The 24707-nt window shown below is 46.0% G+C and overlaps 1 protein-coding gene across 3 annotated transcripts in view; it reads right to left on the reverse strand.

Annotated features, from left to right (window-relative positions):
• Nucleotides 1–10838: 10838 nt before the first annotated feature.
• The window catches only part of LOC141086298 (D(4) dopamine receptor-like), a 49507-nt gene continuing 35638 nt past the window's right edge, over nt 10839–24707 (reverse strand). For 2 of the 3 annotated variants that reach the window (XM_073572253.1, XM_073572254.1), the window contains exon 3: nt 10839–13297. In XM_073572253.1, coding sequence (XP_073428354.1) covers nt 12996–13297 — 302 coding nt within the window. In that variant the 3' untranslated portion in view covers nt 10839–12995. The remainder of the gene's footprint in view (nt 13298–24707) is intronic. The other variant, XM_073572255.1, reaches the window with a different exon arrangement.

Genomic DNA, 24707 nt, shown 5'->3' on the forward strand with positions numbered 1-24707 from the left:
TGTGGACATGATAATGGGCCCACCGGACTGCAGGGGCACAGGAATCTAGCGACCCCAATAGCGACATTGCCCCTCTCAGAGACATGCGTGGTCTATCTATGGCTGCCTCTACTTTCTCTTTTGTTAGTGCAATCTTTACCTGAGGAAGTAGACATTTCTGGGTTATGGAGTTCAGTTGGAACCCCAAAAACATCTGGAGGGATTGCGGAACGAGCCTGGACTTCTGTATATTGATGATCCAGCCTAGGTCCTGCAAAGATGAGATTGCATCAGCCACTCATTCGGTACATTGGGTATCCGAGTTCCCGATTATTAGGAAGTCGTCTAAGTAAGGTACGATTAAAGTATCTTTTTGACGAAGATAGGCCATCACCTCTGCCATCACCTTGGTGAAGATTCTTGGCGCTGTAGAGAGGCCGAAAGGCATGGCTGTGTATTGAAAATGACGGACCTTGCCATCGAACACCACTGCGACCCTTAGATATTTTTGGTATCTATTATGGATAGGAAGATGATAGTAAGCATCTTTTAAGTCAATTCCCGCCATCACACAATTTGGAAAGAGAAGCTTTATGGTGGATCTGATTGATTCCATCTTAAACTTATAATTTTTTATAAACGTATTAAGCTTCCTTAAATTAATGATTGTTCTAAATGTACCATCTGGTTTGGAAATTAAAAATAAGGGAGAGTAGAAGCCTCTACCTTCCTGTCCCTCTGGGACCTCTACTAAAACCCCCTTGCATAGTAGGCTCCGAATTTCTTCTTCGAGGGCTTTTTGTTGGGCCATAGAGTTAAGGCGGGTTAGGATAAAGAAAACATAAGGGTTTTGAAGGAATTCTAATTTCATTCCTTCTTTAATAACACTCAAGATCCATGGGTTTGAGGATATTTGTTCCCATTTTGGATAAAAGAACCGTAATCTACCCCCTACAGGTGGGTCTGATTTTTTAATTTCTATTTTCCCTTCGGAACGTTGGACCCCTGAACATGGTACCCTTTTGTTTCTCTTCTTTTGCGGCCCATCTATTTGATCTTTCCGTTTGCCTCCTTCTTCCAAACGGTCGCCTCTTAAAGGTTCTCCTATAGAAAGGGATAGAAGAGTCAGGGAACGCCTTCTTCCTCTCCTTTGCTTTGGCGAGTATCTCGTGTAGGGCTTTCCCGAAGAGAAACTCACCCTCACACGGGGTTGCACAAATCTTAGCCTTTGATTGCGCGTCCCCCTTCCAGCTCTTCATCCACAACGCCCTTCTGGCGTTGTTCACCAGAGCTGCTGATCTTGCTGCCAGCCGTAGAGTGTCCGCCGACGCATCAGCCATAAAGGCAGCTGCCCCTCTAATTAATGGGATAGCGGCCCGTAATTTTTCTCTGGACACCTTTTACTCGATTTGTTGATCCAGCTGGTCCAACCACACGAGCATAGATCTAGTGGTGCATGTGCTGGCTACCGCTGGCTTAAAAATACCCGTGGTAGATTCCCAAGACCTCTTCAAGGATGATTCTGCCTTGCGGTCTAACGGGTCTGCCAACAAGCCTGCGTCCTCTACTGGAATAGCCGCTTGTCTCGAGGTAGAGGATATAACGGCATCCACTTTTGGCTCTTTGGTCCATTTTAATAGCTCCTCATCACTAAATGGATACTTTCTTTTTGAGGCTGATGGGAGAAAACTTCTTTGGTCATGTTTTTCCCATTCCCTCTTTATTAGGGCCTTAATTGTCGGTATTACCGGGAACGCTCTCCTTTTCCGCCAATCCCGCAAACATTATGTCTTGTGCGGTTTGGGCACCCCTTGGTTCCTCACACACCATAGTGCTTCTCACCGATTTGACTAGGTTGTCCACACTATCTAGGGGAAAACATGACCGTCCCTCCATGTCTGATGATGACGAGGATGTGAGTGAGGAGTCAGAGATTAACCCCCCTTCTTCCTCTGACTCTGAGCTGAGGGTTAACTGCTTTTTGCTGCCAGTCTCTGAGGAAGTTTTGGCGCGGTTAATAGCCTGTATCTCCTCCCTGATTATAGCTCTAATGTCCTTTGTCGACAATGCGGCCCCCTGCTTTGTCTCCCTGGTGCATTGCTTACAGAGCTTCTTAGGGTAGGAGTCAGGGAGAGGTTCAGAGCATAACGCACATTCTTTATGCTTGGATTTATCCTTTTTCTTGGTCTAGAAGGGGACACCAAGGCGGGGGGGGGGAGGGGAGAGGTCAGCTTAGTAGGCAGAGTATATACTTTGCACACTCACCCAGTGAAGCCTTATATTACCGGATCAGATGGCTGAGATCCCGTCCTAGGCCTTGATTCTCCTGCTTCATTCCTGCGGCCGGTGTTGCGGTCCCTGGTGGAGCTACCTCCTGCAGAATCCCCCGCTGGAGCGTGTGCTTCCGTTGGGGACGACATTGCTGCATCGCCGCTCAGCTGCGCCGCTGTTTAAATAATCTGCCCTTTTTTTTTTTTTTTCCTCTTCCTGTCATCCCCCCGGAAGTTGCTCCTCCTCCCTGGGATCACCGCGCGCATGCCCCGACGCGCTCTCAGCCATCCCACCCCGGAAGTTCAACCATTACTTCCGGGGGGTCAGGAGACTGTGCGCCGGCCGGCTACCGCGCCGCTTTGATGTGCGGCCCCCGCTCTCCATGCGGTCCCCCTCTTTATGCACCGCCATTGCTGGCGCTTTCATTTTAAAAAAGACCTCCTCTTCTTTTTTTTTTTTTTCTCTTCTGCGCCACTGGCGCTCTTACCGTTCCCAGTAGCGGTGCATCCCGGCGCTCTCCTGGGTGAGACGGGGCGGCCCTCCCCGGACCCCGTCATCACCCGTCGTTCACCAGACGAGGGGGGAGCCGTCTAGCGGAATTTCCCCCGACGCTGCCTCCGGACCGCAGCCCCTGCCGTTCCCATGGAGACTGCACAGGCGGCATGCCTGGCCCAGGTATTCTTTCCTGAAGGATATCGTGGCTCCGTTTGGAACAGGAAACCAAAACTGAGGAGGAAAGGCGGACCGCCCCCTTTTATCTTTCCTGTAGGGTTTCCTGTTCCAAATGGGGCGGATCCGATACCTCCAGTGGGTGCTGTCGTGGCGAAGAGTAAAACATAAGATGCCTATAAAAATGCCAATGATCCATCAAAATAGGAGTCCATGAAAAGAATGGGAGCCGCAGGACAAGCCCTACCAATGACAGGCACCAATAGCCTCTCACAACGGTGACGCATAAATAGAAGGGGGGAGCCAAGAGAAAAGCTTGGCTTTTCCCTTGGTGCCCCCCTTTATTTATGCTTCACCGTTGTGATAGGCTATTGGTGCCTGTTATAAAGGCCCCGTTACACATAACGATGTCCCAGCGATCCCACCAATGATCCGACGTGGATGGGATCGCTGGGACATCGTTAGACAGCCCCTCCAGCGATCAGGACCAGCGAGCAAGCTGGTTATCAATGTAAACATCAGTGCGGCTCTTGGATACCTGATGTTTACATTAGAAACCAGTGTCCAGCATCGCTGGTCTCTCGCTGCCACATGCAGCGATGCGCGCTGGCCAACGGGAGACCAGCGATCAGAAAACAGCCCAGGACGTTCGAGCGCGATCAGCGATACCCAGCAGGGAGGCCGGTCGCTGATCCCCATCCCGCTAGCGAGATCACTGTGTGTGACGGGGCTTTTTGTCATTGGTGGGGCTTGTTCTGTGGCTCCCATTCTTTTCATGCCCTCCTATTTTGACAAATCATTGGCGTTTTTATAGGCATTTCGTGTTTCAGGGGTCATTCCATGCAGTTGGTTCCATTGTGGCTGCAGGACCTCTATTTCAGGAGTCGTTCTTTGTTTGCTGGGGGCATTGCATGTTCCCTTAACCCACATTGCTGCGGACGGGTGGCTAATGGCTATTTATTGAATGGTGCCATTCATTTGGGTTCAAACCTTCTCATTGTTCGGACGGGGCGGAAACTGTTATCAATGTTATTGTGGTAAATTGGGGATATTCAATCTCCTTTTGGATATTTTGGTTGTTATTTATTGGGATCATGCATAACACTTGTTGGGGGGGACCTACATGATTTTACTTGTTTTAACCCCTTAGTGACAGAGCCAGTTTGCAGCTTAATTACCAGGCCAATTTTTACAATTCTGACCACTGTCACTTTAGGAGGTTATATCTCTGGAACGCTTTAACGGATCCCACGGATTCTGAGATTTTTTTTTTTGTGACATATTGTACTTCATGTTAGTGGTAAAATTTCTTCGATATGTCTTGTGTTTATGAAAAACCGGAAATATGGCGAAAATTTTGCAATTTTAAAACTTTAAATTTTTATGCCCTTAAATCAGAGAGATGCATCACACAAATTTCTTAATAAATAACATTTCCCACATGTCTACTTTACATCAGCACAATTTTGGAAACAAAATTTTTTTTTGTTAGGAAGTTATAAGGGTTAAAATTTGACCAGCGATTTCTTATTTTCACAATAAAATTTACAAAACCCTTTTTTAGGGACCACATCATATTTAAAGTCATTTTTAGGGGTATACAAGACAGAAAATACCCAAAAGTGACACCATTCTAAAAACTAGACCCCTCAAGGTGCTAAAAACCACATTCAAGAAGTTTATTAACCCTTTACGTGCTTCACAGGAAGTAAAGCAATGTGGAAGGAAAAAATTAACATTTAACGTTTTGCAAAAAATTTATTTCAGATCCAATTTTTTTTATTTTCACAAGTGTTAAAAGAGAAAATGAACCTCAAAATTTGTTGTGCAATTTCTCCTGAATATGCTGATACCCAATATGTGGGGGTAAACAACTTTTTCAGCGCATGGCGGAGCTCGCAAAGGGAGGGAGCGCCGTTTGACTTTTTCAATGCAGAATTGGCTGGAATTGAGATCAGATGCCATATTGCGTTCGGAGAGCCCCTGATGTTCCTAAACAGTGGAAACCCTCAACAAGTGACCCCACAAGTGGCCCACAAATTTTTATTTTTACAAGGGTAACAGGAGAAATCATACCCCCACAGTTGTTGTGCGATTTGTCCTGAGTACGCTGATACCCCATATGTGGGGGTAAACCACTGTTTGGGCAGAGCTCAGAAGGGAAGGAGTACCGTTTGACTTTTTCAATGCAGAATTGGCTGGATTTGAGATTGGACGCCATGTCGCTTTTGGAGAGCCCCTGGTGTGCCTAAACAGTGAAAACCCCCACAAGTGACACCATTTTGGAAACTAGACCCCTTAAGGAACTTATCTAGATGTGTGGTGAGCACTTTGAACCCCCAAGTGCTTCACAGAAGTTTATAACACAGAGCAATGAAAATAAAAAAAAAAATCACTTTTTCCCTCAAAAATGAAATTTTAGCCCGCTATGTTTTATTTTCCTAAGGGTAACAGGAGAAATTGGACCAAAAAAGTTGTTGTGCAATTTGTTCTGAGTACGCCGATACCCCATATGTGAGGGGAACCACTGTTTGGGTACATGAGAGAGCTCGGAAGGGAAGGAGCGCCATTTTGGAATGCAGACTTTGATTGAATGGTCTACGGGCGTCATGTTGCGTTTGCAGAGCCCTTGATGTGCCTAAACAGTATAAAACTCCCACAAGTGACCCCATTTTGGAAACTAGACACCCCAGGTAGTTTATCTAGTTGTGTGGTGAGCACTTTGAACCCCCAAGTGCTTCACAGCAGTTTATAACGCAGAGCCATGAAAATAAAAAAGTCTTTGTTTTCCACAAAACGATTTTTTTTAGCCCCCAATTTAATTTTCCCAAGGGTGACAGGAGAAATTAGACCCCCAAAGTTGGTAAATAGTGGAAACCCCTCAATTCTTGCTCCAACCCTAACCCCAACACACCCCTAGCCCTAATCCCAACCCTAATTCTAACTGCCCCGACACACACAGCGAGATCGCTGGTGAGTCACCAGTTTTGTGATGCACCAACGACCTTATAAGCGATATCGCTACGTGTGACATGTAGCAGCGACCAGGCCCCCGCTGTGAAATCGCTGGTCGAATCAGAAAAGTCTTGACATTTTTTGGGTCGTTGAGGCCACGCGGGATAGCATGCATCATTCTGTTTGACACCAAACCAACGACCTCGCTAGTGACTTGAAACAAGAATAGGCGTGTTTAAGCGGTGCCTTTTCCACGCCCCTCAGCTCCGATTGGTGGCCGCTACTGTGTTCTGATTGGTGCCCTTGCCTTTAAAGAATGTAACAGTGGTGCTTTCCTTCTTTGTTCCTGACCCGTTAAGAAGGCAGCATAGCAGCGTTTGTGTTCTTTGTCCCTTCTTGCTGGTCACACATCGAAATAGCGTTTCTCTGGCTGCAATTCCACACTGCTATATCAATTCATCAACGGATCTCCTGATCTTAGTAGGTATCATTTGGGGTCTCAACAGCGTTTCCTTTTTTACTATGTTATAGAATGGAAAAGACAACGCTAATCCACACCTGGGTGCCTGCAAACGTCACAAAGTACCGCCCTCATCGTGTACTGCATCATCAGAACAAAAGTAGTGTGACAGGGTTTCAACGATGTGCGATCACATCAGAGGAAAGAGAAATTAAATGCAAAACCACGGCTTTTTTTTTGCGGTCTCCGTTATAGGGTTAATAAAGGCAATTGCAAAAGCGGGGTCTGTAAAAACCGACCTGATTCATGTTCTCTGGGGTCTCGGCTACCCCCGGCAGCCGAGACACCGGAGAAAATCCGACACTGGGGGGCGCTATTTACTTTCTCCACAGCACCGTGAATTAACTGCGCTGTGGTTTTAGTACCCTTAATTACCGCCGTTAAAAGGCGTATGGGCGGTCGTTAAGGGGTTAAATGTCCATGAGTGGTAATAAAGTTTTCTATTTTGATAATATTGGTGGTGTGCGCAACATCTAGTGGTTCTTTTTACTTTTTCCTTGCCCAAGCAGGGTCTGGAGTATCTGTCCATAAGACCACAATACGCTGTACACTCCATAAGAGATTGTCTTTTTGGAAGTGTGGGCACAAAAAAAAAAAGTCTTTACTTACATACAAAAATTATAAGGCTTGTTTTGAGTTTGCCAAAAGACATCCGGGGCAAGAATTCGGTCCGGCGTCCCCCTCCCCCAAGCACACATGCGATTTGCACACTTAGTCACGTACCAACAAGCTGCTCTTCCTAATGCTCTCAATGTTCAGTGAAAAACTGAGAGTAGCAGGAAGAGAAGCTCGTTGTCACAGGACCATAAGTATGAAAGCCACATATGAGTGAAGTGTCCATGTGATGACTACTGGAACCTGCAGAGCTGAATCCTGACATTGCAGCTTCTGAATTCTCACAACGAATGCACTGCACACTTTTAGGATTCTCCCTAGAGGTGTGGCTAGGGTTTTGGTTCAGGGGGGGGGGGGGGGCGAAACTTCTGAGTGGGCTCTTAACTAGGTGACTTTGATTACAACTCGGTGATGCACCCCAATAGTGGATGTAGGAGATGACCGCACTGTTACTGAAAATAATCTCTATATAAAAGACCAGCATCGATATTACCACCATATGATCAGTGGTAAATACTAGTCCTGCAAAACATATAAGTGATTACTGCACAGTTATAGTTGGTGTCTTACCGCTGACGATCTTTCTGATGGAATCGTTCACTTTTCACATCTTTTCCATCTGGCCCAGACCGACATGACAACTCCTCCAGCCATGACTCTGCTACAGAGAATGCAACAAAGACACGTTTCACTTCTCATATTCCAGTCCCATCACCATCTATCTCCAACCTGCACATACCCCAATACTGAGCCGCTGCTGCCGTATGTGTCCCTATTACTGCACCTGATGCCCAATGCTGAGCCACTGCTGCCGTATGTGTCCCTATTACTGCACCTGATACCCCAATACTGAGCCGCTGCTGCCGTATGTGTCCCTATTACGCCACCTGATACCCCTATACACACACGGCTCTGCTCCGTACACGCTGTACACACGCAGCTCCGCTCCGTGCACCTTGTACACAAACGGCTCTGCTCCTCCGTACACCTCATGCATGCATATCTCTGCTCCGTACACCTACACACACGGCTCCGCTCTGTACACCTCATACACACACAGCTCTGCTACATCCACCCTGTAAATCCCTCCTGACACCACACAAACTTCACCTCATCCAGCCAGCACCATGACAACCAGCACAGCAGAGTCCTGCAGCCACTGAAGCCCCTGATCATGTGACCCCTGACTCCGCCCCTCCTGTGACCTCATCACAGGTCCTGTGCGCACAGAGCAGCCCAGGACGATATTGCTGGCTGAGAGGTGGGGGGCCCACTGCTGGCATTGGGGCCCCCCCATCGCCTTCTCAGGGGCCCATAGCGGCCCAGGCAGCAGAGTAGGGAGATCGATTCTCCCTGCTCTGCCGCAGAATAGTGGTGTTGTGTAGTGTAGCTCCGGTGGGCCCCCTCAGAGCATGGGGCCACCGCCCCCCCTGCAGCTATGCTACTGATTCTCCCGTACCGGTGGCAAGAGTACACGGTCATGTCAGCAAAAGCATGTGATTTATATACTTCTGGCCACATTCTGACTAGACGTGCCCGGCCTCGCTCCGTTCATTTTCATTGAGTGAGGCCACACGTCTCATCAGCATGTGACCGCATGTATGTAAATTACTGGCATGAGAGAATCCTAACAGCTTTCAGTGAGCACTGAGAATTCAGAAGTCTGCAGTCACGTAGAATGACTGCAGACTCAGCACAAACATGGACAACCTCTTTAATGTTCCTAACATAAATAAAACCATGAGAATAAGTCAGTTTCACAAATATTTACATCCAGGTACCTTATAGATGACGTCTCTGGAGTCGTTCTCTTTTTCTTCTTCTTATCCAGACCCCATGATGAGTTTTCTCATTCACATCTCGTCTCTGCAGACTTCCATCTTGTCCGGTCTTCTGCAGCAAATCTCCACATGATGCCCTTAAAGATAGAAGTTGCATAATAATGCTCCTAAATAAAAATATCTGCAATATACTGTCGCCTCACACTATTCCCCTCCATCCTCATACTGTCTCCTCTAACATCCCATCTGTTCACCATACCGTCTCCTCATATATTTACCCCTTCACTCTATACCAGTGTTCCCCAACTCCGGTCCTCAAGAGCCAACAGGTCATGTTTTCAGGATTTCCTTAGTATTGCACAGATGACAATTGCATCACTTGGACAAGCAAGAATTCAAACACCTGTGCAATACTAAGGAAATCCTGAAAACATTACCTGTTGGTAGCTCTTGAGGACCAGAGTTGGGGGAACACTGCTCTATACTGTCTGCTCACACATATCCCTGACTCCCCATACTGTGTCTGCACACATCCCATCACCCTCACTCCCTATACTGTGTCCATATACATTTTTCCCCTTCGGTACTCATACTGTGTCCACATACATTTACCAGTTTGCTCCCCATACAGTCTGCACCCATCCCCCCACTCACCATACTGTGTCTACACCCATCCCCCATACTATCTCCTCATACATACTCTTCATTTTGTGTCCTCAAATCTCCCCACACACATTAAGTCCCCCCATCCCCACTCCAAATCCCCCCACACATTATTTTTCCCCCTCTCCCTTAATCTTTGGTGGTTTCTTCAGCTCCAGAGCGGAGCAAACTTACCCCACCAGTGTTCGCCCTTCTGGGTGCCAGCGAGTGATGTCAGCAGCGTGATCACATGACCTGATCATGCTGCTGACGTCGCTCTGACCCGGCGGTCAGAGCTTTAATTGTACTGGTGTCTGTATAGACGCCAGTACAATTGATCTCTGGGAGTCGGCACTCGGCAGCTTCTCTGTGCCGCCTGTCAGCTTGACAGCCAATACAGAACGGCCGACTTCCAGTCCAGGGGTGGCAGAATGCAGCCACCAGGGGAGACACTGCGGACCGCCGCATTAGGCAGCCCAACTATGTCCCCCTGCCGGCTGCTCCCAGGGCAATGCCCCAGCTGCCCCCCTAGATACGCCTCTGTGTTTGAGACTCCCCAAATGTATGAAGGAAGTTGCTGTGGTTAGATGAGACTTAAATTTAACTTGTTGGCCACCAAAGTAAACGCCATGTTTGGCACCAAACCACCACTGATCACCCAAAGAACACCACCCCCACAATGAAGCATGGTGGTGGAAGCAGTGACAGGAAAAATGGTCCAAGTTGAGGGGGAAGATGGATGGTGTGAAGTACAGGGATATTCGAGCAATATCAGTCTGTCAATGATTTTAGACTGGGAAAGAGGTTCACCTTTTAACAAGACAGTGACCAAAAGCATACTGCTAAAGCAACACTCAAGTGATTTAAGGGGAAACGTGTAAATGTATTGGCATGGCCAAGTCAAAGCCAAGACCATTATCCAATTGAGAATCTGATCAGTATTGAAGATTGCTCTTCACCAGAGGAAACCTTCCAACTTGAAGGAGCTGGTGCAGTTTTGCCTTGAGGAAAAGGCAAAAATCCCAGTGGTAACATGTGGAAAGCTCAGTGAGGCGTATCCAAAGTGACTTGGAGATGTAATTGCTGCAGAAAGAGGCTCTACAAAGTACTGACTTTAGGGGATTAATAGTTCTGCACACTAAAGTTTTCAGTTAGATTGTGTCACAATAAAAAGAAAACCAAATAGGACAAACAAACGTTCACAGTTGTAAGCATGTTTGTTCCATGAACTGATGCAAAACCTAAAAAAAGTGAAATTTTAGGTTATGTGGTATGAAAAAAGAAAAAATGCCAGAAGGGAGTAGATACTTTTGCAAGCCACTGTATATCTACACCTACATGGCATGCATACAATCTTATCAATCAGGATAGATGAGAAAGTGATGTTGAATAATCACAGCAGGAAATATCACCAAAGGCCTGAAGCTTTATTTTAATAGTTCACATCTTTTCATATTAATAACTGTATACAAACATGGAAAATACAAATAAAACCCGACACTAGACCAAAATAAAATATAAAGCAAATCAGGAAAAAAAATATTTAACTTCAGGAGAGTAGAAGACCTGCTTTTTTAGTGGGGGGGATCTGGAATTTGAAATAAAGAACCTTTCATTGGGAGTAGATCCAATCCCCATATAGAAAAAAGGGCACATACAAGCTGATCCCTTAAACCAGTGTTCTCCATCTCAAGTCCTCAAGAGCCACCAACAGGTCATGTTTTCAGGATTTCCCTAGTATTGCACAGGCGAAGGAATTCTCAAGATATGACTGCTGATGGCTCTTGAGGACTGGAGTTAAGGAACACTGCCTTAAAACTTTATTTTTTTATTATTTTTTTTTTTTTTTAATAGCAGGCACTTCCTGAAGTTTTTCAAAATGCTACATTAGACAACATTCATATAGTGACATTTTGGATTTTTTTCTTTACACCCACAGATTTTTTTCTTTTGGATCGTTTACTCTCCTGTGGTTTAATTCTTTGCAAAAACTATACAGACCTACTGCAAATAGTAATTACATACCAGACACTTTATTCTAGGTGCCATGTAATGCTCCTTAAGTTGAATAATTTAACACCAGCAGAAAGGATTTATTGCATTTATAAGTTGAGTCCTCGTGTAAGGTAGTTCTTAATGGAAGCTGCAGGTCAATAGACCATTTTGAAATATTAATTTTTTTTACCATTATTTTATTTTTTTATCTATCAAACCATGTCCAACATTTTCCAAACATTTTGTTTTAAAAGTTTATCTAGCTGTTGTGAAACTAACACTCCCAGCTGATGTCAGGGCACACTAAGAGTTATTTCAAAGTAGCAATAGAACCACAGGCTGCAGACTAGTTCTCTGTACATTAGACTTCTCAAGTCATGTTAAATGGTTCATCCAGACTTTAAAAATGGAACCAATTCTCAGGGTAATCCATCAATATTTGCTCAATGGTGGTCCGACTATCTGCACCCACTCCAATTTAGCTGTGTGCAGCAGTTGCAAACTGGTTTGGTTTTTGGGGGGGGGGGGTTTTGCAGTTGTTCAAGATATTGCAGTGTTTCAATTGAATGACAATGGGATAGCCTGAATGGCTGCTAAAAAATAAGTACTGTATATATGAAAAAATATGAAAAATAAAAAGGTCTGTACAAAGGAGCCTTTAGCCACGCTTCATGTAAGTGGGTTGAGTCTTAGATTGCACCTCAGCTTTATTACAGTGACCAAGGCTATCTGAAATAGTAGGCATGTTTTATGAAATCCAGAACTATCCCTCATCCTTTAAGGTTCAATACATTCAACATCCAGGAAACAAAATGTAAGATGTGTGTCGAATAGCAAAAATATTAAAAGGTTGTATCCAATGCATCAAGATAGAGCCTGTCCATCTATAGAACGCTTTCATTTTAGTAGTTTTTATAAAAAAAAAAAAAAATAAAATCCAAATGCCAACGTTTCAGACAACAGGCATGATTTAAGGCAGAAATTGTCACGTAATGAGTTTGAGCCAGCACCAAACCATGGTCCAGCTAGAACGCCATGCAACACGATCACATGAAATTCACTTGGTTTTTATCTTTATGCATTTTTTATTCTTTTTATATGTATTTACAGTTTTGTTATTTTTTTTTTACTTTTTTGATCATTAATAACATGATCCATTATTTATGACGGCTTAACCATAGTGAATGCTTGCATTACTAAAAACATAATATTCAGACAATTAAAAGGGAAAAAAAATCAAGTCTAATTCATTTCCAATATGTCAATTGAGAGCAGTCGTTTCATCAATTGGCAGGTTCAGACTTATGAAACCTGAATGTGACTTCAGCAGATCTCACATTAAACCTTTTTCTTGAGTGTTTTGTTCTTTTAAGTTTTTACCCTGTTCCTTCTTTATTACACAGCCAGGTGAACTATTAGGTCAATTACATTTGTTTTTTTGGGTTTTTTTTTATCGCTAGCTTTTGAAAAATTGTATTTCTAGATAAAGAAAATGGAACATATGATTAACGGGATAGTGTTCAAGTTAATTAGCGAAAACCACTGGTAAGACTGCACAAGTACGCTATTCATAAAACAGAGTTTGCCGATTGTGGAAGAAGCATACAAGTGGATGACATACTACACGACCTCTCCTGTAAAGCAGACATTGCATTGTTGTTTGTGACATGAACAGTGGACTTTCTTCTACCACTTTTCCGGTGGGACCAGCATGTTCTCCATGGACACAACTTCCGGCCAAGTTGACGGAATTTATGCCGAAAGCTCCTGTTGATCCAGAAGTAAACAAAGCAGTTAAGGAAGCCGTTTCCACTAGGAAGCCACAAGGACACAAATTCCACCCACTCAGGGACTCTCTCACGGGAAATTGCTGAAAAAAGAAAAAAATCCTAACGAGTATTTGTACAAGCAACTTGAATGAAAAATTTCAATGCACATATTACATTGAAGTTAGAAGCTGTCCAGCAACCTGCAAATAAAGTACTTTTGAAGACTGTACCTGATACCGTATGTGCTAAATTCAATATTGGATCAGGGGGTCATATGGGAGATGCCAAATGTGCGGTTAGTGAAGTATGAGGACATCCAGGAGAAGGCAAGGTTTTGCCATCAAAGATAGATAAGTAGTAGGTGGGAGTGGTCAACTGTGTCAAAGGGAGTAGTCAACTGTGTCGAAGGGAGAGGACAGGTCTAGTAGGAGGAGTATAGTGAATTGGCCATTGTCTGAGTGAGTAAGATGAGAGGTGGGAGGAAATTTCAGCATGGACATGCTGTTCGAGAAGTTTGGAGGTGAAGAGGAGAAGCGATACAGGAGGATTTCTAGACTTAGAAATCTAGTCAAGGGATGTTTTTTCAAGGTAGGTGCAATTGTGCCATGTTTGAAGGCAGAAGGGAAGGTAACAGATGTTAATTATAGGCTGAAGAGATGGGTTTAGTCAGAATAAGTGTGGTGGGGAGATTGGGAGGAGGTGGGATTGGATCAGGTCAAGAACACAAGTGGTGAGGTGCAATTTGGAGAGATTAGCAAGCTCTCCTTCATTGATTGTGGGGAGAAGTGTTATGGGTGAAGAATAGTGGCCTGTTAAACATAAGAGTTGTGGTGGCTGAGCTGTAATGACTCCCCCAATTTTGTTGATCTGGTTTTTGAAATGTGTGGCAAAGTTTTCTGAAGAGATTAGGGAGGTCGGAGGGGGCAGAGGAGGGAGTTCAAAGTGTTGAATTTGAATAACTGCTTAAGGTTGTGGGATAAAGTGATATGATGGTTGTGACATAGTCCTGATTAGCAGACTTGAGGGCCATCTTGAATGTAAAAGTTACTTGTTTGAATGTGGTGAAATCCTGTGGAGTGTTTTTTTTCTAGCACCACTTTGTAACTCTGGACACTTTCCAAAACTTTTTAGGGAGGTTTATGTGCCAGGGGTGACTATTGATTCATTGCTCCCTGCCGTGCAAGAGAAGGGCGACCAAGTCAATAGATGAATAATGTGAAGTTCTAGAAAACGATGGCACTGTCGTGGAGTGAAGATAGAGGACAGTGATAGAATAGACCAAGAGGTTGTGAATGTTTGGTGTGAGGTTTCTGCTGTATTGTGCCAATTGCTTGACATGGGGGGCAGGTGAGGAAGCCAGCGATGAGAAAGCGAGTAGATGATGGTTAGTTAAGTTGAGAGGTGAGGTTGTAATGTTAGATATGGAGCAGAGGCATGTGAAGATGAGGCCTAATGCAAGTTTGTGTGTGGGTGGCTGTGGAGAACCACTTAGTAAGACCAAAGGATGACGTGACAGGAATTTGAACGCTGCCAACTGATGGGTGTCAGTAGGGATGTTCACATTACCCATGATGATGGTGGGAATGTTAGAGAAAGTCTAGAAGTCAGATGAAGTGGCAGTGTTCAGACACATGGGTCGGTATATGACGGCTACTTGGAGGTTGGAGAAGACTGGATACAGAGTGCACTTCAAAAGAAGGGAGGGTGGAGGTGGGATTTGGTTGAAGGTGCAATTAGACATGGAAGATGAATGGTTCTTCTTTGTAGTGCATGAGTTAAGCCCCCTTTACATTTAGCGATGCACCAACGATCCCGACCATGATATGACCCGGTCAGGATTGCTGGTGCATCGCTAAATGGTCGCTAGTGAGCTGCCAAACAGGCAGATCTCACAGCGATGCAGCAGCGGTCGTTACTTACCTTTCAGACGCGGCGATGATGACGTCCTCCCACCCGTGTCCACGCATCGCTCTTCGGCGCCAGCAGGAAGCAGCCGACGAGAAATGGACGTGGACAATCTTGCGCGGTCAGCGATAGCCAGCGGGGCAGCCGGTCGGAGGTAAGTATCACATCTAGCAATATAACTAGCAATATCGCTGCTGAGTCACAAAATCAGTGACACTTTAGCGATATTGCTAGTGATATCGCTAGGTGTAAAACCCCCTTAAGGAGTGTGGGTGAAGTGAAGTCTACTGTAACAGTGCAGCAGGGTACAATGTGTCAGAGGGTGTCAGCCATGTTTCAGCAAGGTCAAGGAAGGATAGTATGGGATACATAAAGAGGTTGTGAATGCCATTGAATTTATTGCTCATGCAGTGGGGAAAAAAAGTATTTAGTCAGCCACCAATTGTGCAAGTTCTCCCACTTAAGATGAGAGAGGCCTGTAATTGAAGTCATAGGTAGACCACAAATATGAGAGTCAAAATGAGAAAACAAATCCAGAAAATCACCTTGTCTGATTTGGCAAGATTTATTTTGCAAATTATGGTGGAAAATAAGTATTTGGTCATTAACTAAAGTTCATCTCAATATTTTGCTATATATCCTTTGTTGGCAATGACAGAGGTCAAATTTTTTCTTTAAGTCTTCACAAGGTTGGCACACACTGTTGGTGGTACTGTATGTTGGCCCATTCCTCCATGCAGATCTCCTCTAGAGCAGTGATGTTTTGGGCCTGTCACTGGGCAACACGGACTTTCTAATCCCTCCAAAGGTTTTCTATGGGTTTGAGATCTGGAGACTGGCTAGGCCACTCCAGGACCTTCATATGCTTCTTACAAAGCCACTCCTTCGTTGCCCTGGAGGTGTATTTGGGATCATTATGCTGAAAGACCCATCCACTTTTCATCTTCAATGCCCTTGATGATGTGAGATTTTGAGTGCAAACCTCCTTCTGATACATGGCCCCATTCTTTCATGAACATGGATCAGTCGTCCTGGTCCCTTTGCAGAGAAACAGCCCTAAAGCATGATGTTTCCACCCCCATGCTTCACAGTAGGTATGGTGTTCTTTGGATGCAACTTAGCATTCTGTCTCCTCCAAACATGATGAGTTTTGCTTCTACCAAACAGTTCTACTTTGGTTTCATCAGACCATATGACATTCTCTCACTACTCTTCTGGATAATCCAAATGCTCTATAGCAAACGTCAGACAGGACCACACATGTACTGACTTAAGTAGGGGGACACGTCTGGTACTGTAGGATCTGAGTCCCTGTCGATGTATTGTGTTACTGATAGTAGCATTTTTTTCAATGGTCCCAGCTCTATGCAGGTCATTCACTAGATTTCCCCCCCCCCCCCCCGTGTGGTTCTGGGATTTTGCTCACCGCTCTTGTGATCATTTTGACTCGACGGGGAGAGCCCTTCCGTGGAGATTTTCAGTGGTCTTGTATGTGTTTCATTTTCTTATCACACCAAGCTGCTTGCCTATTGCAGATTCAGTCTTCGCAGTCTGGAGCAGGGCTACAATTTTGTTTCTGGTGTCCTTCAACAGCTCTTTGGTCTTCACCATAGTGGAGTTTGGAGTGTGACTGTTTGAGGTTGTGGAAAGGTGTCTTTTATACTGATAACATGCTCAAACAGGTGTCAATGCAACAGGTAATGAGTGGAGGACAGAGGAGCCTCTTGAAGAAGTTACAGGTATGTGAGCCAGAAATCTTGCATGTTTTTAAATACTTAACACTCAACTATTCCAGCACTGAAATTAACTTTTTAGACACCATCATTAAGCTAAAGAACAATGAAATAGAGACATCCCTGTATCAGAAGCCAATCGACCGTCCAACATACCTTAAATGGGACAGTTTCCATCCAAAACACAAAGAACTCTATTATCTACAGCCAAGCCATCAGATACAATCGTATATGTTCCAACCCCTTGGAAAGAGATGAACACCTTGGTCGCCTCAGAAAAACCTTTTTGAATCAGGGCTACCATCCAAGAACAATTGAAAACCAAATTACAAGGGCCACCAGAATATCAAGGAATCACCTGCTACATTACAAAGCTGAAGAAAATAATCGGGTGCCTCTAGTGGAGTTGCACGGAAATTACAACTTTTACTGCAAAAAGATGCCCGATTACAATGCATATTTCCAGACCCCCCACTGCTGTATTTTAGGCAGCCCCCAAATTTAAGAAGCATAATTGTCAGAAGCTCCCTGTCCTCTCCAACAGCTGCAGGAACCTTTCCTTGCAACCAGAAAAAATGTAAAACCTGTCCATTTATGAAGACCACGGACAAGATAAAGATCCCCAATTCACATCAGGACTACAAGATCCCAGGTATGTTCAGCTGCATCACATCTCATGTGGTGTACTTAATTATTAGTACTAAATGTCCAACTGGGGGTCTGTATGAGGGGGAGACCGGGCAAAAACTGAGAACAAGGATGAATTCTCATCGCCACACAATAAGAGGAAAAAAAGAATGGATCTACCTGTGGCAAAACATTTTTGTATCCCTGGTCATAGCATGATGGACATTAAATTACTTGTATTAAAAGGTAACGTCACGTCTCAGAGAGAGAAGAATCTCAGAGTACAAATTTATGAAAACTTTCAACACATTCAGTGCAGGTATTAATGTGTCGCATGGATTTATGTATTTTTACATCAAATAAGGAATTTGCTCCTCAGACCTTCTGGGGTCATCACAACACAGAACCAGATCGACAATCAGAGGGCAATAAAACCTTCACACTGCTTATCTATGAACTGCTCCAATATTTATGCTTATCTCTCTCCCATAACGACTATTCCGCTTCACATCACTTGTCTTATCTATTGCGTTATTTCTGTGCTGTCTTGTGTATAAATCTGTGATTCTTCAGATTTTGTATTACTCTAGCCTGATAAAAAGACCTGCGTAGTCTCGAAAGCTTGCAATTTGTTACCATCTTTTCAGTTAGCCATTAAAAAGGTATCAACCACTGAGGACTCTTAATTCTAAATATTCTTTTATTTTCCACCATAATTTGCAAAATCCATCTTGCCAAGTCAGACAAGGTGATTTTCTGGATTTGTTTTCTCATTTTTACTCTCATAGTTGTGGACTACCTATGATGTCAATCACAGGCCTCTTTCATCTTAAGTGAGAGAACTTGCACAATTGGTGGCTAACTAAATACTTTTTTATCCACTGTAAATGGGCTTTCCAAAGCTCTCCAGATAAAGAAAACAGCGGAGTGTGTGGGGGAGAATGTGGGTCAAGAGGATTGGATTTTATGTTGGAGAAATTGCAGTAGTTTCTAATGGTGGGGAGTGATAAGGGGGAGAAATAAGTGGGGTATCAGCTATGGAGGTTCAGAATTTGGAGATCTATCACCAACAGTGAGGAGAAGCAAATAGAGCAAACAAGTAAGGGAAGGAGAGTGCCAGACTTATTTTGGGTTTTAGTGGGCAGGATCTGAGGTTTAGAAGCAGGTCAGCCAATGGAGGTCAGGTGGGGAGGTAAGAGGGAAGGGGAGAAATTTTTATTTAGAGAGAGTGATGGGGTTAGCAAAATAAAGGATTGATGGAACAGTTACTTTAAGGGCATTTGTAAGAATGCTGATTGTAATTGTGGGAGAATGAAAAGGCCAGTGCAGTTAATAAACCGTTGTAGCCATTACTTTCTTATCACTTCTGGTAAATTTCTAACGTGCACTTGAAAAGCTGCACTTAAATTTGTGTCACGCCACTACAATGATGCCACACCAGGTGAGCTAATCAAGAGGGCAGCCAATGACAGTTCTCCAGTCCAACAGCCACAGACCACCAATTCAGCTGAAACCAGGTCCTGGTAATCTATTCCCACCATCTCAAGTGACTTAATTATATAAATAATACTAACAAATTAAAGCAATTTTCCCCATTAAAGACATTTATTAGTTATTTCTGATTTCTAGGGCTCACCATTGGGACCCCCAAAAATCACTGGAATGAAAACACCCACCTGTTGCTCCTCACTAATCTTCCCAGACTCCATCCTCCATGGGGAGGAAGAAATTGAACAGAGCCTCCATCAAGCATTAGGCTGGAGTCACATCATAGGATGTGATATGCTAATGACTCTCCACTCCTGCTCTGCATAGTGTGAGCTGAGTGTCATGCTACTGTGCTCCAATGCTCTCGCACAGAGGATTGGAGTGTAGCTGTGGAAAAGGAGAAGTTTCTCCACCTCCTCTGCTGCCAGCATCTGCTTATATTGCACCACACTCGGGTGATATCTGAGTGCTGTGCTGGGAGGAGCGTTGCCGCGGCGCTTCTCTTCTCACCGGAGACCAGGGCAGGAGTGCGGTGCCGGAATCGCGCATGCGCATAGCGCTATCCTGCACCATTTTACTGAAGACACATTTGCAGCGTGCCTTCAGTAATATGGAGCCGGACAGCGCGGTATGGGCATGCGCGTACTCCGGCGCAACACTCCTCCCACCACACACCTCCCCCGGCCTCCGGCAGAACGTGACCGCGCTGGATCACAGGGAAGAAAGGCGAGTATAAATGGTTTTTTTGTATGTGAGCAGTTTAATAGGGGTGAGAGGACCATACATATCAGGATGGGGGGGTGAGAGGTGGTATTCTTACCAGGATAGGGGGTGAGGGGAACATGCATATCAGGATTGGAGGGTGAGAGGTAGCATGCATACCAGGATAGGGGGTGAGAGGACCATGCATACCAGGAAAAAAGGGGGTGAGAGAACAATGCATACCAGGATAGGGGGGTGAGAGGACCATGCATACCAGTAAAGGGGGGGTGAGAGGACCATGCATACCTGGATGGGGGGGTGAGAGGACCATGCATACCTGGATAGGGGGGGTGAGAGGGCCATGCATTCCAGGAAAGGGAGTGAGGGGACCATGCATGCATTCAAACCCCACACGGCACCACTCATTGGATCAGCCGGCAGGGGACTCAAATCCGGCCCGGCACCACTCATTGGCTCAGCCGGCGGGGCTGGGGATTCACATCCCCTGCCAAAGCCGCGTGGCACCGCTCATTGGCTGAGCCACCCGCAGGCGGATGTTCATTTCACCGCACTCCCGATGCAATAGCATTGGGCCTATTTCTAGTCTATTATATAATTGCCAATGGGCTCTGTCACAGCTTCCGGCGATTGTGTCGCTATCCCACAATCCATTGCAGCAGGAAGCTGTGACACAAACGGCAAGTTATGGGTATTTGATATGGCGGCCGGGATTCAATGAGCGGCGCGGGATTCAAATCTCCCTCCCTGCCGGCTGAGCCAATGAGCATTGCCGTGCAGGATTTGAATTGGCTGAGCCGCCTGCCGGCTGAGGCTTGGTGGGGGATTCAAATCCCACATGGCACCGCTCATTGGCTCAGCCTGCAGCGGGGCAGGGGATTACATACTTACCTGACCTGGAGGAGCATTGCAACGGAGCTTCTCTTCTCACCAGAGACCGAGGCAGGAATGCGGTGCCGGAATCGCGCATGCGCATAGCGCCATCTGGCGACATTTTACTGAAGACACATTTGCAGTGTGTCTTCAGCAATATGACTCCGGCACCATACTCCTCCCTGGCCTCCGGCAGAACGGTGACAGCGCTGGAGCACAGGGAAGAAAGGCAAGTATAAATTTTTTTTGTACGTGTGCAGTTTAATAGGGGTGAGAGAACCATACATATCAGGATAGGGGGGTGAGAGGTAGCATGCATACCAGGATAGGGGGTGAGAGAACCATGCATATCAGAATTTGGGGTTGAGAGGACCATGCATACCAGGAAAGGGGGGTGAGAGGATCATGCATACCAGGAAAGAGGGGTGAGAGGACCATGCATATCAGGAATGGGGGGCGAGGGGACCATGCATATCAGGAAACGGTGGTGAGAAGACAATGCATATCAGCAAAGAGGGGTTCGGGACCATGCATACAAGAATAGGGGGATGAGAGGACCTTGCATATCAGGAAAGGGGGGTTCGGGAACTATGCATACCAGAATAGGGGGGTGAGGAGATCATGCATACCAGGATTGGGGGGTGAGAACCATGCATACCAGGATTGGGGGGTGAGGACCATGCATATCAGGATTGGGGGGTGAGAGGACCATGCATACCAGGATTGTGGGGTGAGGGGACCATGCATACTAGGAAAGGGGGGTGTGATGGTGTGATATTTTATGTGGGTATCATTTTGTGTATATTTATAGTCTACAGATTTCTATAGTGCTCTCTTGTTGCCCTCTATCATTCCGTGTATTCCCATATTGTCTAGAGTCTCAATTACCTTCCAAAAGTCTGATAATTGAATTAGCTCACTTACTGTCTGCAGCCTGACTGTATCTATGCTTCTTGATGAACCCCCCCGTAGTGCCGTAATCTCCAAGGCACCTTTGTCAGGTCTGGGAGGCCTGGAAACCTTCCCAACCTGTCTGACTGTCCCAACTGCATTCATGTTCTGGACTATTGTATCCTCAGTGTGGTGGATTGTTTATGGACCTTTTAGCTTTGCCTATAATAAAGGTCTTGGGTTGTTCACACCTCCCTCGCTCTGTTGATTATGTGGTATCGGAGAAGGACCCCTTGACAACTGGTTGCAGCGGTGGGATCAACAGAGTGTAACCCAATGGAGAAACCACCCACAGAGTGAGTACAGAAATTGGACTGTATCCAGTTTACAGGAGAGACCCAGAGACCTGGGCCTGAACTACCAGGGACTGACTAAAGAAGCCTTAAAGTTATTTACTGGTGTGTGCTAGCCCATCCACCTCCTCCCAGATGTCTCAATGACAAGCGCTGGAGACCGGGATCCCCACCCCAAAAAGCCAGTGGTTGGTGTGGTATGAAGAAGAGATGGTGGTTCTGGGCCCCAGCATCTCTCAGGAGTATAAAGAAGAGGCTGCCCACCGGGCACAGCGGAGACAAGAAGCAATGGAGCTTGAAAGAGGGAGTAATGCAATGTGAATTGTAAACCCAACGATCCGGGAGTGTGTATGGATCACCTGGACAGAGTTTAAGCCATTTGATGAGGCTTCCGGAGATGTGGAGGGGTTCTTTAAGGACTTTGAGCAGCAGTGTGCTGTGATGGAGGTGCTCCACCCTGGCTGGATGCGTTTGTTAGTGGGACTCCAGAACGGAAGCATAGCAGAGGCTTATCGAACCATTGACTCACAGCGGAATCGGGATTATAACACTGTAAAGCGGACTATCCTGGATTACCATGCTATCACCCCAGACTCATATAGGGCCAAGTTCTGAGACCTCCCATGCACCACGGGGGGGGGGATCATTTAGGATGTATGCACATAAGATGTCCCAGGCATGTTGGAGATGGCTGGAAGCAGAAAACACCTTTACTGTGGAAGATGTTATACAGGCATTCCTTATAGAACAATTTCTTGCCAAGCGCCCCGCAGAGGTAAGGAATGGGTCCAGGAGCACATGCCGTGTACTGTGGATAGAGCTGCAGCCCTGGCCAATAAAGCCCTTACTGTCCAACCGCAATGGAGGAGGCTTCTGGACAATGAACTACGGCCTGCTCCCGCACCCCATCCCCCTCCAATTATATCTGCCCTTCCACCTAGTCGCAAGCCAATGACAATCACGCCTCACCATCCTGGGCCCCAACAGTTCTGACCACGACCTGGGAGTATCACAGAGAGGAGATGTTATGGGTGTGGGCAACCTGGACATTTGCAGGCTGTCCCTCAAGGATTCGGAGGGAGCCCCACACAGCCCCACTTCACCCAGTGCATCTTGTGCACTCCATCCTGCCTGAGGAAGAGCTAACACCACCCCCACCAGAGTGGACCATCGACCATGGCACCCTAGGTACCCCTCCTGGAGTGTACGGACTCCGGCATTTGTTCTTTAGCTACCCAGAGCAACGGCAGCGCCACCTGCAGGATGTCTTAATTGACGGATACAAAGTGTCAGGATTTAGAGACACGGGGGCATTCCTGACTATCGCTGACCCCCGTGTGGTTCGACCCGAGGCAATTCACAAAGGTCCGGGAATTCCCATTGTCCTGGCAGGGGGGTGCCCGCAATTATATACAGCGAGCTTCTGTGCATTTGGATTATGGTTGTGGAGAAAAACTGTGTTGGATTGGAGTTATGGGAGGACTTCCTGTAGATATCCTCCTTGGGAACGACATTGGGGAGTTACAGTGCCAATTTGTGGGAGCAGTCACCCGACTACAGGCCCTTCAAGCACTACGTCATCCAGACCTCTCCGGGGAGCAACCACCACGGACCGCATCAGAGTTGGTAAGCAATACGTTTGATGCTACTACAGTGGGAGAGTCTTGGGACAGAGAGGAGTTTAGGAGAGAAATAGAGGGTGACACTACCTTAGCAGCCCTTAAGCGAAAGGCAGAAACTGGGCACATGGGAGATAATGGGGATGGCATCAGTCTAGAAAACATACTGTATTACCATGTAACAAAGGTCAGTGACAAGGGCAACCATGACAACGACCAGGCAACTCATTGTCCCTCAGAAGTACAGGGCACAGCTACTCCAACTGGCCTATGACATCCACTTGGCTGGAAATCAAAGGAGGAAAAGAACTGAAAAGAGACTCACCCAAAGTTTTTACTGGCCTGGCATCTCGCAGTCAGTAGTCTATTATTGCCGCACCTGCGATGTGTGCCAGCGAATGCGGCATCCAGGAGCTCGACATAAGGTATCCCTGCCCATAATTGAAGAACCATTTCAACGTGTAGCTGTCGACATCATAGATCCTCTGGCCCACCCCAGCCGGTCGGGGAAAAAAATATATCTTGACAGTGGTGGACTATGCAACTCTGTATCCTGAAGCTGTGGCCCTGTCCAGTATTACACAGCAGTAAAGGTAGCCGAGGACCTTGTTACCATCTTTACCCGGGTAGGGTTTCCTAGTGAAATATTATCGGATCAAAGCACTCAGTTCATGTCAGATCTAGTCCAGTCCCTATGGCATACCTGTGGTGTTCAAGCCATTCGCACCACCCCATACCACCCGCAGACCAACGGACTGTGTGAATGCTTTAATAGAACCCTAGAAAATATGCTGAGGGCTTTTGCTGACATTGAAAAAGACTGGGAAAAATACCTGCCACATCTCCTCTTCGCCTATCGGGAGGTTCTCCAAGAGTTCACAGGGTTCTCGCCCTTTGAACTACTGTTTAGCTGGAAGGTCCATGGGCCTCTCACACTTCTCTAGAGTTCAGAGACCTTCTTGCCCAGCTAGCTACCTTGGCTAAAGAACATCAGCGAATGGCCCAGTCCAGACAAAAAAACTGGTATGACCGTAATGCCAGGACCCAGAAATTTATGGAAGGACAACAAGTACTCATGATTACTGCTTCCCCTGCCAACAAGCTTCAAGTAGTGTGGGAAGGCCCTTATCAGGTTGTCAAGAAAATTAATGACACTAACTACCTTATTGCCCTGGAGTCTAGTGGTCAACGACAGAAAACAGTCCACATTAACATGCTGAAAGACTACCACGACCGATCTCTGCCTGTTCTGTCTGCCACCCCCTAGTGATACCCCCGCCGACGATTATCTCCACGATCTTC

The sequence above is a fragment of the Dendrobates tinctorius genome, unplaced genomic scaffold (assembly GCF_039654945.1).
Source record: "Dendrobates tinctorius isolate UK_male_01 unplaced genomic scaffold, ASM3965494v1 ptg000031l, whole genome shotgun sequence".
Taxonomy (NCBI): Eukaryota; Metazoa; Chordata; class Amphibia; order Anura; family Dendrobatidae; genus Dendrobates; species Dendrobates tinctorius.